The 12,340-nt window shown below is 40.9% G+C and overlaps 2 protein-coding genes across 7 annotated transcripts in view; one reads left to right on the top strand and one right to left on the bottom strand.

Annotated features, from left to right (window-relative positions):
• The window catches only part of SLC30A7 (solute carrier family 30 member 7), a 42,169-nt gene extending 41,507 nt beyond the window's left edge, over window positions 1–662 (bottom strand). For all 3 annotated transcript variants that reach the window (XM_075038781.1, XM_075038782.1, XM_075038783.1), the window contains exons 1-2: window positions 479–662; window positions 178–279 (exon numbers count right to left, since the gene is read on the bottom strand). In XM_075038781.1, coding sequence (XP_074894882.1) covers window positions 178–279; window positions 479–558 — 182 coding nt within the window. In that variant the 5' untranslated portion in view covers window positions 559–662. The remainder of the gene's footprint in view (window positions 1–177; window positions 280–478) is intronic.
• A 553-nt stretch (window positions 663–1,215) lies between these two features.
• Window positions 1,216–10,214, top strand: EXTL2 (exostosin like glycosyltransferase 2). Of its 4 annotated transcripts, none has more exons than XM_075038786.1 (5): window positions 1,216–1,440; window positions 3,125–3,195; window positions 4,514–4,941; window positions 6,339–6,409; window positions 7,569–10,214. In XM_075038786.1, the coding sequence occupies exons 2-5, from the start codon at window positions 3,191–3,193 to the stop codon at window positions 8,058–8,060; spliced, it is 996 nt and encodes a 331-aa protein (XP_074894887.1). In that variant the 5' UTR covers window positions 1,216–1,440; window positions 3,125–3,190; the 3' UTR covers window positions 8,061–10,214. The 4 variants fall into 4 exon arrangements, 1 of the variants encoding a protein (XP_074894887.1); XR_012652019.1 differs by lacking the exon at window positions 1,216–1,440 and adding an exon at window positions 5,500–5,590 and having other exon boundaries at window positions 1,447–3,195; window positions 7,569–7,726; XR_012652018.1 differs by lacking the exon at window positions 1,216–1,440 and adding an exon at window positions 5,491–5,590 and having other exon boundaries at window positions 1,447–3,195; window positions 7,569–7,726.
• Window positions 10,215–12,340: the final 2,126 nt, after the last annotated feature.

Below are 12,340 nucleotides of genomic sequence, written 5' to 3'. Positions count from 1 at the left end.
GAGCGGCCCCCTCCGGACGGCGGGCCAGGAGGCCAGGCCCGGCCGCATGGCCCCGGCGCCGGCCTCGCCGAGAGGCAGACGTGGCACTGGCCGCGGCGGGAGGCGCCGCTTCCTGCGCGCTGGGAGCCGCTCCCGCCCCGCCGGCCGCCCCGCGCCGCGCTCCCCCCGCCCCGGTACCTGTTACTCCAGATGCCGTAAAGCAGCTCCACGAAGGCGAAGGAGAGATTGAGGCAGAGGAAGAAGAAGAGGTTACGGGAGGTCTTGTCCGCCAGGATGGACCTGCGCACGGAGCACACAGCGGGTCACCCGCCGCCGGCACAGCGGAGGGCAGCGGCGGAAGGCCGGACCGGCTCGCCGGGCGGCCCAGGCGCCCTCGGCATCAGCCTTCCCCAGTCCCTCCCGCGGGGGATCGGCCGCGGCCGCGGCCCCGGCCCCAGCCCCGGCCCCCGCTGCGCCCGGCCCGGCCCGGCCCGCTCACCTGAACCAGCCCGACACCTTCCTGAGCAGGTTGAGCTTGGGCGGCTTGTACTCATCGTCCTTGATGGAGAGGGGCAGCATCTTGCCGGGGCCGCGGCGCGCCCGGCCGGCAGGGCAGCCAGACGGGGCGGGAGCGCTCCCCCAGCCGCCTGCCCACACGCCAGTCACACTTCCGGCCTCCCACTGCGCGCCTGCGCGCCGCCACAGCACGAGGGGTGACGAGGGCGTGGCGCCACGGGCCCGCTCGCGCGCAGGGGGCGGGGCCCGGGTTGGCGTTGGCGGCGGGCGGTGCTCGGCCCGGTACCGGCCTGGGCTTCGGGGTACCGGTCACACGGAGCTGAGCGCGCGCTGCCCGAGCTGCCGCGGCCGCCTAAAAATCCAAACCAAACCAAACGCCAGAATATGAATTCTCATCCGTCCCGCGCCAGCTGCTCGCCCGCGTTCTGCTTACGATGCCCGGTGCTCCCGGCACAGCTGCTGCGGCAGCCCTCGGTACGGGTCTGGGGCGGCGGCCCGGCCCCCCGCGGCCGGACGCAGGCTGCGGCGTAACGCCGCGTTCTGGGAAGCTGCGTGGCGGCCAGACCTGCCCGAGCCGGGCGCGGGGGGGAGCGGTGGCGGCGGCGAAGTCCCCGCCCGCGGCAGGACCCCGAACTACAAACCGGGGCCTGCCGGGAGGAAGCGGAGGGCCGCCTCACAGGAAGCGGGGTTGGGCGGCGCCGCCGCCGTAGCGCTGCGGCGGTCGAGCCCGGGCCGCCCCTGAGTCACCCGAGCGGCCTGCGCGGGCGGGCTGAGCCGAGCCGCGCCGCGGGGTGCCGGGCCGGCACCTCCTCTCCTCTCCTCTCCTCTGCCCTGCGGCCTGCCGCCGCGCTCGCTGCTGCTGGTGCCGCCTCGGGAGCGCAGCACAGCCGCTGGTAGCGCCGCACCGCTGGGGAAGCAAGCGACAATACCGGCGCCCTCCTGAACGTGAGTGAAACCGTGCGTGAGGGGCGGCCGGGCTGGGCGCTGTGCGGGGGGACGGCGTGCTCTGCCCGGGAGGGGAAGCTGTTCCCTTCTGCAGCCTGGCTGCACGTAATTATTATGAAATGCTAGTACGAGGTGCTGCCCGCGAAGAGAGGGGAACCCCTTCAAGAAGTCATTCTCTTGGAATGAGGATTAAAGTACTGTATTTTGACACAGGGTTTTTATTTTCTTCAGTTTTATTTTGAAGAGGTATTCTCTGCAGGGGGTATTGTAAGAATTCTTTGAAGAGGTTAATCTTGCGTTGCAGTCTCGTGACTTAATTGGCAAAACTGATGGGCACTTTCTTACTGGAAAGTGCCAGGATGCTAATTTTAAAGATTTTATATTGGCATTTATTTTAAAAAAAGTGTATGTTATAATATCATCCTTGCTTATCATTACAGCCAATTGTATGCAAGTGAGTAAACGCAAGAATGTATGGAAAGCCAGGAAGCCTCATAACCACAGTAAACAACATTTATATTTTCATCTTAAGTATGCTTTTAAATTTTAACTAATTAGTCATTACAGTAGTATTGGTAAGTATTGTTGCATCTAGGTTGTAACTGGGGAAAGAGAATCTCAGGTTCACCTTTTTTAAAAGCACGAGTGACCAAGATATGGTGGACCTCAGAAATGCTGAGTAGCCACTGCTGCCCATCATTTTTAGAAGTCAGGCATGATTGTTTACACCTATAAAATGAAGCAACCAGAACAAGTGATGATCTTCTGGAAGTAGTTTCAGTGACCTCTCCAGCCTCACAAAATAAGTCCGTGGTAAAACTGGAACTCAAATTTGGGAAGACCTGCATGTGTGGGCATATTCAGATTGGTATACATGCAAATTTTTAAGCAGCAAGTTTATACAACCTAAACAAACCAGTCTTAAGAAATTTAACATAGGTTCAAGTATTCAACGAGTTCAACAAATTACCGTTTTCTAAGCTTTCGTAGTACCATTCCTAAATCCAAAATAAAAACTCCCTTTCTTTGTTTAACTAGTTTTAAAGAACAATAATTCCTCTAACAACCTAGGAGCCTTAACAGACACAGGTTTCTTAAGTTGCTGTCCTGCATCTTTTTCATCCTTTCTGTTTGTGCTTACACTCATATTTGCTTTCCCTTCTGCCAAGCTGCCCAACCAGATGGAAGAACAAAATGCTGTGTCTTAAACCTCTAACACAACTGGTAAGCTTAGTGGAAGGAGAGTGTGAGGGGGATGAGCCAGAAAAGAAAATAATTTTATTGGGACTACTTACCTGACTGTGGTAGCCAAATATGTATTTTAGTGGTGCCTGGTGAACAAAGCAACAGACTGTGAGGTTCTGGAGACCTACGTGTATCTCTGTAGTTGACCCTAAGGATGGAACACACAGACACTGCATTGGCAAAAAGTGACAATTTTACAAGCAGGGGAATATGCTGTGCTTTTCTTTCTAACCAACTGGTGTAATAACTTCTTTCTGGAGTGTTCATTGAAAGGCAGAGACAATTACTCAACTGAGCGATAGGAAGAGGGATTGGATGATTGCCAAGAATGCATACATTAATCACTAATTGAGAGGAAAGTTTACTTGTAAAAGAATGCTGGGTAGCATGTGGGGTAACTGTTGATCTTCAGTTCTACAGTCCCTTTACTTTCCAACAGATTCAAAGATCACCAACGACTGTCCTGTAAAAACAAGGGGGGCAAAAACAATCCTACTTGGCAACAATGAGGTAAGTTGAGAGGTTTTTTTAGACTAAAATAATTTACATTCATATTTTCAAGCATGGTATATGCACTTTGGAAAAAAATGATCAAAACTTCTGTGAAAAAAACACGGAGATACTCTCTCAAAAATTGTAATTGATGGGGCTGTCCTGGATCACCTAATTTGATCCGAATTCCCTGCTGAAAGCTTAGAAATTATTAATGGAGTAACATGAGTAATATGTATACGTGAGTAACTGTTTAGTAGTTAGACTTAGAATATTCATCTTGTATTCAATTAATACTAATCTTGCAAGTAAAGGAGGAAGAAGAGATGTGGATGACACATTTGAGGGGCAAACTGTGGAATGCAGTGGCTGCTGGATCCTGCTGAGTTGACAATTTATAAATGTCTGGAGAATTGGGAGTGCTACTTAAGCAGCATGAATGTCAGGGCTACCTTTGTAGGAGCTGGTTTTTAAGAGCTCCTGTTTAGTTCCAAAATCAGGAGGATCAAGAAACCCTTGCTTTATACTAAGGCTGCTCCCCCAGTTAGCTGATATATAGCACCTAGCATCTGATGTTTCCAGTTTCTGCTGAGTTCTAGGTTTAGCAGACAAGCTGTTACTGATGTTGTTGCATTCCCATATTATTCCATTTGGCATGTTTCTTTTGCTCCACCTGTGTTGTAGCCTCATTTAGTATGATCAGAATCATATTTTCCACATTAATAACCGTTATCGAGCAGATATAAAAACTATTGACAAAATGTCCAGCAAATCAGTGGTAAAGATCACTCCTTCTGTGTACAGTGCCTCAGCAATGGAAAAAGAAAGAGCATCTTACTTCCTCCTTTTCTGCCAGAGCTCTTGAGAAGGCACCTTCTCTCCCTTTTGTTTCCCAGCTAAGGCAGAGCTCCTGCAATGCTGAAAATACTGAGTCTCTGTACAAATTAGCTTTCTAATTTAATTTTACAATCTAATTCTGATTTTACAAATTAGCTGGATGGGTTTGGTGAGGTATGTAGATGTTTAATCGAAAATGCAGCACTGAGAAAATAAGAGATGATGAACAATCTAGAGTTAAAGAATTACTCTAGATTCATTTTCACAAAACGATGAAATCCAAAGTTAATCAAAAAAAGTGAAAAGCAAGTAAACATAGAAACTGAGTACCAGAAGTATCTGTCTTGATAGTTGAAAGTAATTGGCTCAAGTCCTAAAATGCTCCTTATTTATTTACTTAAACAAAAATCTACTTAATATTGTGGGAGTTTTGCTCAAGTAAGGGAGATAACTATACATGTGATTAATGACTTTTCCTTTCCTGTTACTTGTTTTAAAGGTATTTTCACTTCTGTAAGCTTCCAGGAAGAGTTATGGGAATCCGCCTACTACACTTCACTTCTGTGGTGATCATTGTCTTGCTTCTTGTGGCAGGTGCTTTAACAGCTTTGCTTCCCAATATCAAAGATGACAAAATGCCCAATTTGAGAAGGGAACCAAAAAGCCAGAGTCAGTCTGCCTTGGATTCATTTACTCTTATTATGCAGACATATAATAGAACTGACTTACTGCTAAAGCTTTTAAATCATTATCAAGCCATCCCCCACCTTCATAAAGTAATTGTTGTGTGGAACAACATTGGTGAGAAGATACCAGAGGAAATGTGGAATTCCTTGGGGCCTCATCCTGTCCCTGTTGTCTTTAAAGTTCAAACTGTAAATCGCATGAGGAACAGACTCCAGAATTTCCCTGAGCTGGAAACAAAAGGTAATCAGCCATTCATATTGCTACTACCAAGATTATTTTCACACTTAAAATCTGAATGCTAAAAGAGAGATAGTTTGAGTTATACTGTGTAATAAATCCATGGATCTGTTGGGCCACTTAATAGAATGTGGGTAATATAGAAGGGAAAACCTGTTATGATACCAGATGCACACCACCACTACCAGGCTGTCAGTGAAGAGTAAGGAAAAAAAGAGGGATGTCAAATGCATTTCATGGGCTTTTGCAACTGTGTCTGTTCTCCATTTCCTTTGTCAGGCAAACATACATAGTTCAGCCTCTCCTCCCTTTACAGTGTAAACTGAAATTCATAGTGCATGTATTTGTTGAGTCTCTGCATTAATCTGGACTTAAGTCATCTGGTAAAGACTTGATTTAATCCATTCATTTTAAGACTAAGTTCTCAAGCATGTTCTGCTCTTCAGAGAAACTTCCCTCCTTAGCTGTCTGGCTGTCTATCTCAAATTATGCATCCTTTTTAAGAGTATTTTCCCCAGTCTTTTGGCTATTCATCTAAATATTCTTCCTAAGCTCTTTCAGGAGAAGCACAACAATAAGTCCTGTTTGTTTCAAGTGGAAAAAAACCCCATATGTTGCATTACAGACCTGACCTTACTCATGATTAGTAAAGGTAATTCTATTTATTGCCCCCTTCCTAACATGCCTTGCTACTCAAAACCCATGACTTCTAGGAAGACACTAGAAACTTCGACTTGCCAAGTGTTTTATTTACTGTAATAGGATTTATTCTGACTGTAAACTTAAAGAGTTTTAATGCATCTGGAATTCTGATCTAAGAATATCTTTCCTTTTCCACTTTCTGATAGTCTTTTGCCTAAAATTTAAGGCATTGATTCTTCCTTCTGTAGTTAATCATATTGAATGTTGCCTGTGCGATTTATTAAGCTTGCTTACTTAGAACTTGCAAGTGGTGAGGAGATTGGTAAAATTTTATACTAAGAATCCCGTATATATCTCATACACTAAAGAATGGTATCTAACTCTTTAGTTGTATTTTTACACAAGATTAGTAGAATTTTAAGTTGCTTTGCCAAACACTCCCAAGTTTTTCAACACACATCTGTCCAGCTGTACTACAGATGATCTAAGGTTGCTGAGCTTTGCTAGAGCCTGGCAAATAATCTAAAACTTAGGTTTGCTTATAGTTACTACAAAGCTGCAACCTTGCTTTAGCTTTGAAATCTAAATATGTTTTCTCAATCTACTTTTAAGGAGTTACAATTCAGTTCTGCAATTCAGCTTAATAGTTATAGAAGTTTCACAGCTAACTTGTCAAATACTGCGCTACATACTGTGCTCATGTGTTTAATCTTTTGATAAGTTAAAAATTTTTCTTTTTTTTTTTTTTCTCCCTTCAGCTGTTTTAATGATGGATGATGATACACTAGTCAGTGCTCATGACCTTGCTTTTGCCTTTTCTGTTTGGCAGGTAATGTTTTGCACCTTGACAGGCAGTATTTGTGAGTTACAATTGAGATTAATGGTTTTAATTAGAGTAACACTATATCATAATGTTTTACCATTGACTTTCTAGCTATAAAGTTAGATTTTATAAGGATTGAAGCATTGAGTAGTAGAAATTGCAAAATGTCATGGTTTAACCCCAGCTAGGAACTAAGCACCATGCAGCCGCTCACTCACTCCCCCCCCATCCAGTGGGATGGGGGAGAAAATCGGGAAAAGAAGTAAAACTCCTGGGTTGAGATAAGAACGGTTTAATAGAACAGAAAAGAAGAAACTAATAATGATAATGATAACACTAATAAAATGACAACAGTAGTAATAAAAGGATTGGAATGTACAAATGATGCGCAGGGCAATTGCTCACCACCCGCAGATCGACACCCAGCCAGTCCCCGAGCGGTGATTCCCCGCCCCCACTTCCCAGTTCCTAAACTAGATGTGACATCCCATGGTATGGAATACACCGTTGGCCAGTTTGGGTCAGGTGTCCTGGCTGTGTCCTGTGCCAACTTCTTGTGCCCTGGCTGGGCATGAGAAGCTGAAAAATCCTTGACTATAGTCTAAACACTACTGAGCAACAACTGAAAACATCAGTGTTATCAACATTCTTCTCATACTGAACTCAAAACATAGCACTGTACCAGCTACTAGGAAGACAGTTAACTCTATCCCAGCTGAAACCAGGACACAAAAATATTCAATAATAGCTACACCTGTGATCTGTAACTTTCAAATTTTTAACTCTTCTTGTACAAGAACACTGAAGTTGCTGACTGCTGAATTTATTTTAGTAGGCTGCAAAACAAGATTGTGTGGGTTTTATCTCTGAGAGAAATTGTCTGTAAACTTACTTTGAGTGCCAAATACACAGCTGGAAATTGTGGATAGATATTTCTTGGCACTACATGATATGGAATGAGGCATATTGTGTCAGTTTTGCAAAACTGTATTTAATTGCAACATTTATGCAGATCAAAGGACCATATGCCAGCAATTTTCATTCTTTCCTGGCAATAATCTTGTGCTCCTCTCATTTAAAAAAAAATCTCTCTTATGAAAATACTTAGCACATATTTCACAGTGTGGACTTAATTTTGATGCTTTAAATTTCTTTTTTCTTTCAGCAATTTCCAGAGCATATAGTGGGATTTGTTCCTAGAAAGCACATTTCTACTCCTTCAGGTGTATACAGTTATGGCAGCTTCGAATTGCAGAATCCTGGGTTTGGAAATGGAGATCAGTATTCTATGGTTCTTATTGGTGCAGCATTTTTTCATAGTGGATATTTAGAAGACTTTCAAAGACAGCCAGAAGCTGTTTATGCCTTAATAGATGAAACTCAAAATTGTGATGATATTGCCATGAATTTTCTCGTAGCCAAGCATACTGGTAAGCCTTCAGGAGTGTTTGTGAAGCCTGTTGATATAAGAAATTTAGAAAAAGACACTAACAGTGGCTATTCTGGAATGTGGCACCGAGCAGAGCATTTGTTACAGAGATCTTACTGTGTAAATAAACTGGTTAATATTTATGATGGCATGCCTTTAAAATATTCTAATATCATGATTTCTCAGTTTGGTTTTCCTAATTATGCCAATCACAAAAATAAAATGTAAGCCAATGAATTGAAGGGGTTAGATGTTAAACAATACTCAGTGAATTATACTGAGTTCAAGGAGAGAAGAAGGTGTAATTACTGAATCTTGGTTGTCCTTATTTATAGCCTCTGAATTTTTTCCATATGGCTTTTTGTATTTTTTTTCCTTTCTTACTAATTCTCCAAGGTAAGTTCTGAGAAAACTTAAAGAATATATACTAATATTTAGCTGTAATAAAATCATCTTCTTTCCTTAAAACCTGAAAAGCTATTACAATTAATTAGGCCAGTTCTTCAGAAACATGCAGACAAAAATGCACTCCTACCCTTTAGTGCTTCTGTTGTTTGTTTGTTTTGTTTGGGGTTTTGGGGGGTTGGTGTTTGGTTTTGGTTTTTTGTTGTTTTTTTTTTTAAATATATGTATCTAGTCAAATGAGGTCTAGGCATATTTTTGATAGGTGTATGTTGAGATGCTTCCTTGCCTTCCATCTCCTCTCCTCACCTCCTCCTACCCAGTCCCCAGTGAAACTATAGAAGGAGTATAGTAAAATCTTGGCCAGGCTTCTAGACTCCTGTATAAAACCTCTTTGAAGTATGTATATAAGCTATTCTGTATTCTGAGATGTTCCTGAAGCTGCTGTGAAAGCAAGCCAGAAAGAGAGTACCTCACCTTAGTTGCAGATAGTTCTAAAACCATTGCCTCCAATATCTACTACTGCTGAAATAGTGGAAAATGATCTCTGATGTGGCTTTTATCCTATTATTTATTCGCCTAGAGTTGCTGAAACACTGCAAGCAGCTAAAAGGTAAAACCTAGTACTTGGAAATGTAAGAAACATGAATACATGAAATACAAAACTTACATAAGCAGCCAGAAGAAGTGGATGGGATGTTACTTACTAATACTTTCTTTAGTACTTAATTTTATTTTGTTATTTTGCACGTACATTGTTACAAAAATGTGCCCAAGAAAATCCTCACTTTTAAAAAATGTCTTATTTACAATTCCTATTAAGAGCAAGCTGTTCTACATTTATTACAGAATGTACATTTTGTAATATTACAGGTCTACTGGTTTTTTAACTACTCTTTCAAATGAGTGTTTACTTTTTGCTTCCTTTCATCTGTTTTTGGTGGCTATGACAACAGAATTAAAATGTGCAATGAATGGGTAAAGCATTTTAAGGTACAGTGGTATTTGATAGGGCTGGACTATTATCAGTCTCTGAATTCCCTGGCTTCACCTATAGCAAGAAACAGAGCTATTATTAATAGCTTTTGTTAGATTGGGACTCCATAGTTCTGGAAATGTGTTAACATAGACAGGACAAACCTTTTCTGTTGCAGTTACATAACTTTTTTGTGGTATGGAGGAAAGAACAAAAGACAGCGATTTTCCTGGATCACAAGAGAGGAATCAAATCTGGCATCCAAAGTAGATTTAGTTTCATCTGCATCAGCTTTTAATTGATTCTTAGTTCAGAGGTGTCTATGGGCAATCAATAACAGCTAATGCCTAGTACACAAATAGCATCTGCACAAATGGTGTATAATTTTATCTTTTTTTTTTGGTAGTAAGCTGAACAAAGAGGGGTTGAAAAATGTGACAAGTTCTTTACAGCAGGGCTGAATCTGGGTGTGAGTCTTTGGGTTTCTTTGGGGGAACGGAGGATTCTTTTGCCTTGTACTATCAGCGTTAAAGATTTGTTTTCTGTTCAGTGAAGTCTTCCTAGTACTTTTGTAAGATTTAAAGAGCGATCTTAACATGGCAATGCAAAGTCTGCTTAATTTTGTTGTAATAGTGAAAAGTAGATCTTAATTATTGTGCTGTAGCGATATGTACTATACAAACAGGTCTATGCTCTTTCCAGAAATGCAACTTTCCTAGTGGTCATTTACTGCATTTCATTTAGTACTGGTCTTCTGTAGTTTCTGTTCTGTGCAGTATCAACTAGAATTCTTAAAACTCAAGATGTTGTTTACCTTACTTTTAAAATGTGAAATGAACTGTCAATTTAGCCAAATCTTAGTATTGGTTTCTTTGTATGGGGGAAGGAGTTTTGGTTTTGGGGTTTTTTTTGTTCTTCTGTATAAGTGAAAGAATTAATAGAACAGGCTTTTATTATACTGGTAAATTTAATTTGTACTATTGTCAAATAAAATACATAAAACAGATTTGCAATGTGTTTATTTTCAGATTATTGACTAAGTTTTTCAGTTAGATATCTAAAGTAAGCTCACAGTTTGCATACAGGTGAGCAGCACCAAGATTTCATTTTTTAAAAAAAGTGTATTTGTTGGCACATATATTCACTGAATTTAGGTAGGGCCCACTCATGAGGAAAAAAAAGCCATTAAAAAACACAGCCTTAAGCAGTTAGCCTTAGATAGCAAAGAAAATTCAAAGGTAAGACTTGAGCTCTAGCCATAATTCATTGTGCATAGGATCCAAAAGGGGTTGGTTTGTTTATTTTTTAAAGGCGGTAACTTTTTATCCCTTGATGGCTATAACAATGCCTTAAGATCCTTTAATGGAATATATTACTGAGAATTTATATTTTTAAGAAAATAATAGGCATGTGATGATTTCTTCGAAGAGATTATCTGGATGTCATTTGGAAATATTTTGGAGTCTAAACAGATTCATCACCACCTCTGAATGTTCTGTAGAAATTAATGTTTATGCAACACAGAACTTTAAAAGTGGTATCTAAAAGATATTTAAAAAATCAGGATATAGTCTTAAAATGCAGCAAGACTATAAGAAAATTGCTCTTTACAGTTAAAGAAATGCCACAAGATGTCACTGTGGCCTTGATATCATCAAATGTTAAAAATAGTAATTGGAATTGATTACAAAAACAAAACTGTATAAGGTAAAAACATTCTTAAAGCTAGCATTTTACAAGGTGAAATTCATTAGATAATCGTACTAATAGCTATGAGACAATACTGGCACTGAAAAAATGTGGAGGTTATTTTGTACATATTTTTACAGGGAAAAAGAAAGGTTATTTTAAGTGTTTTCTATTCTTACAAAGGCTCTAGCTAATTGCCACAAGTGAGAACTTGCATGCAACCAAAACAGTATTTGTAATTTTGCAAAAGGTATATAAGCAGTATACAAACAACATTTGACAGTGGAGTTTCAGTTTCTAGTCTTGTTTGCCTCCTATATTGACAAGCCTAGCTAGATGGATTTACAAATAATAGGCTTTAACGCAAACTATGTACCTGGGGGTTCTAGATACTGGATAGCTAGCCTGTTACGCGGCTCTATCTTTGCTTGGTTGCTCAAGATAGCTTTGTTAAAGCTAATTTGAGTATGCTCATACAAAGTCCCTTCAAGTAGAGTGCAGCAGAGACTTAGAAATGTATGTTACATTGAACTGTAGTGAAAGTTTGAGTAAAAAATGGTGTTAAAAAACTATGGTTCTGGAAAAAATACACTGATACCGCTTTTCTTACACAGGACATTCTACCCCTTGCTTTTAAATTAAAAAATGGAATATTTTATTTAATTAAGGGTTAAATACAAGTGAAAGTCCTGTAGAACAATACAGGAAAAGATAAACACATTGATTTCCATGAAAAGCAAATACTGTCCAACAACCTTTATTTAGCTTGCTGTTACAGAAGACTATGGTCTCAGTCTTGCAAGCATCTTCTATGGAATAGTACTTGCTACTGAAAATAAGGTTTGTTACCTCAGTTTACAGGACCAGGCCCAAAGAGAGTTGTATTCAGGAATATTGGTTCTGGAGCTATGAGAAAAAGGAAAAAAGAGCAATGTTAAGAACATGGGTACAAATTATAAGAAATACCAAAAATAAGTAAGCTACTACAAAACAATTGCACAAAAGAAGTGTTTTCTGTACTACTTCTGCATTTGTATGGCTTTAGAGATTATCCAGTGTTTATGACACTAGGTTAAAAACTGAAGTCAAAAGTGTTTCACAGTCATGTTTAGCCTCATCTGCAGACACACTAGAATTTTATATGAACTGGTAGTTATAGTAGGTTATTTATAGTGTTAGGAAAACATGGTGATAATAATATGGACCTCAGGGCTTCATATTGCTTTGTATTAATTTTTTAAGATGTTTTGAGGGTGGGTTTTTTTGTTTTGGGGGAGAATAGCATCCTTTTCTCCTCAAGGTACCTCTGCTTTGCAACCTTTTCCTTGTTTAGTTGTAAAAAAGAGATGGACCATCTGCTCTGTTTGGCACTTACTAATTCTTTCTAAAGGGGAGGGTGGTAGAAGAAAGGCATTTCTAACACTTTTAATGCTTCTATTTC

This window comes from Buteo buteo, chromosome 10, assembly GCF_964188355.1.
Source record: "Buteo buteo chromosome 10, bButBut1.hap1.1, whole genome shotgun sequence".
Lineage (NCBI taxonomy): Eukaryota > Metazoa > Chordata > Aves > Accipitriformes > Accipitridae > Buteo > Buteo buteo.
This window is presented reverse-complemented; position numbering and strand designations above follow the sequence as displayed.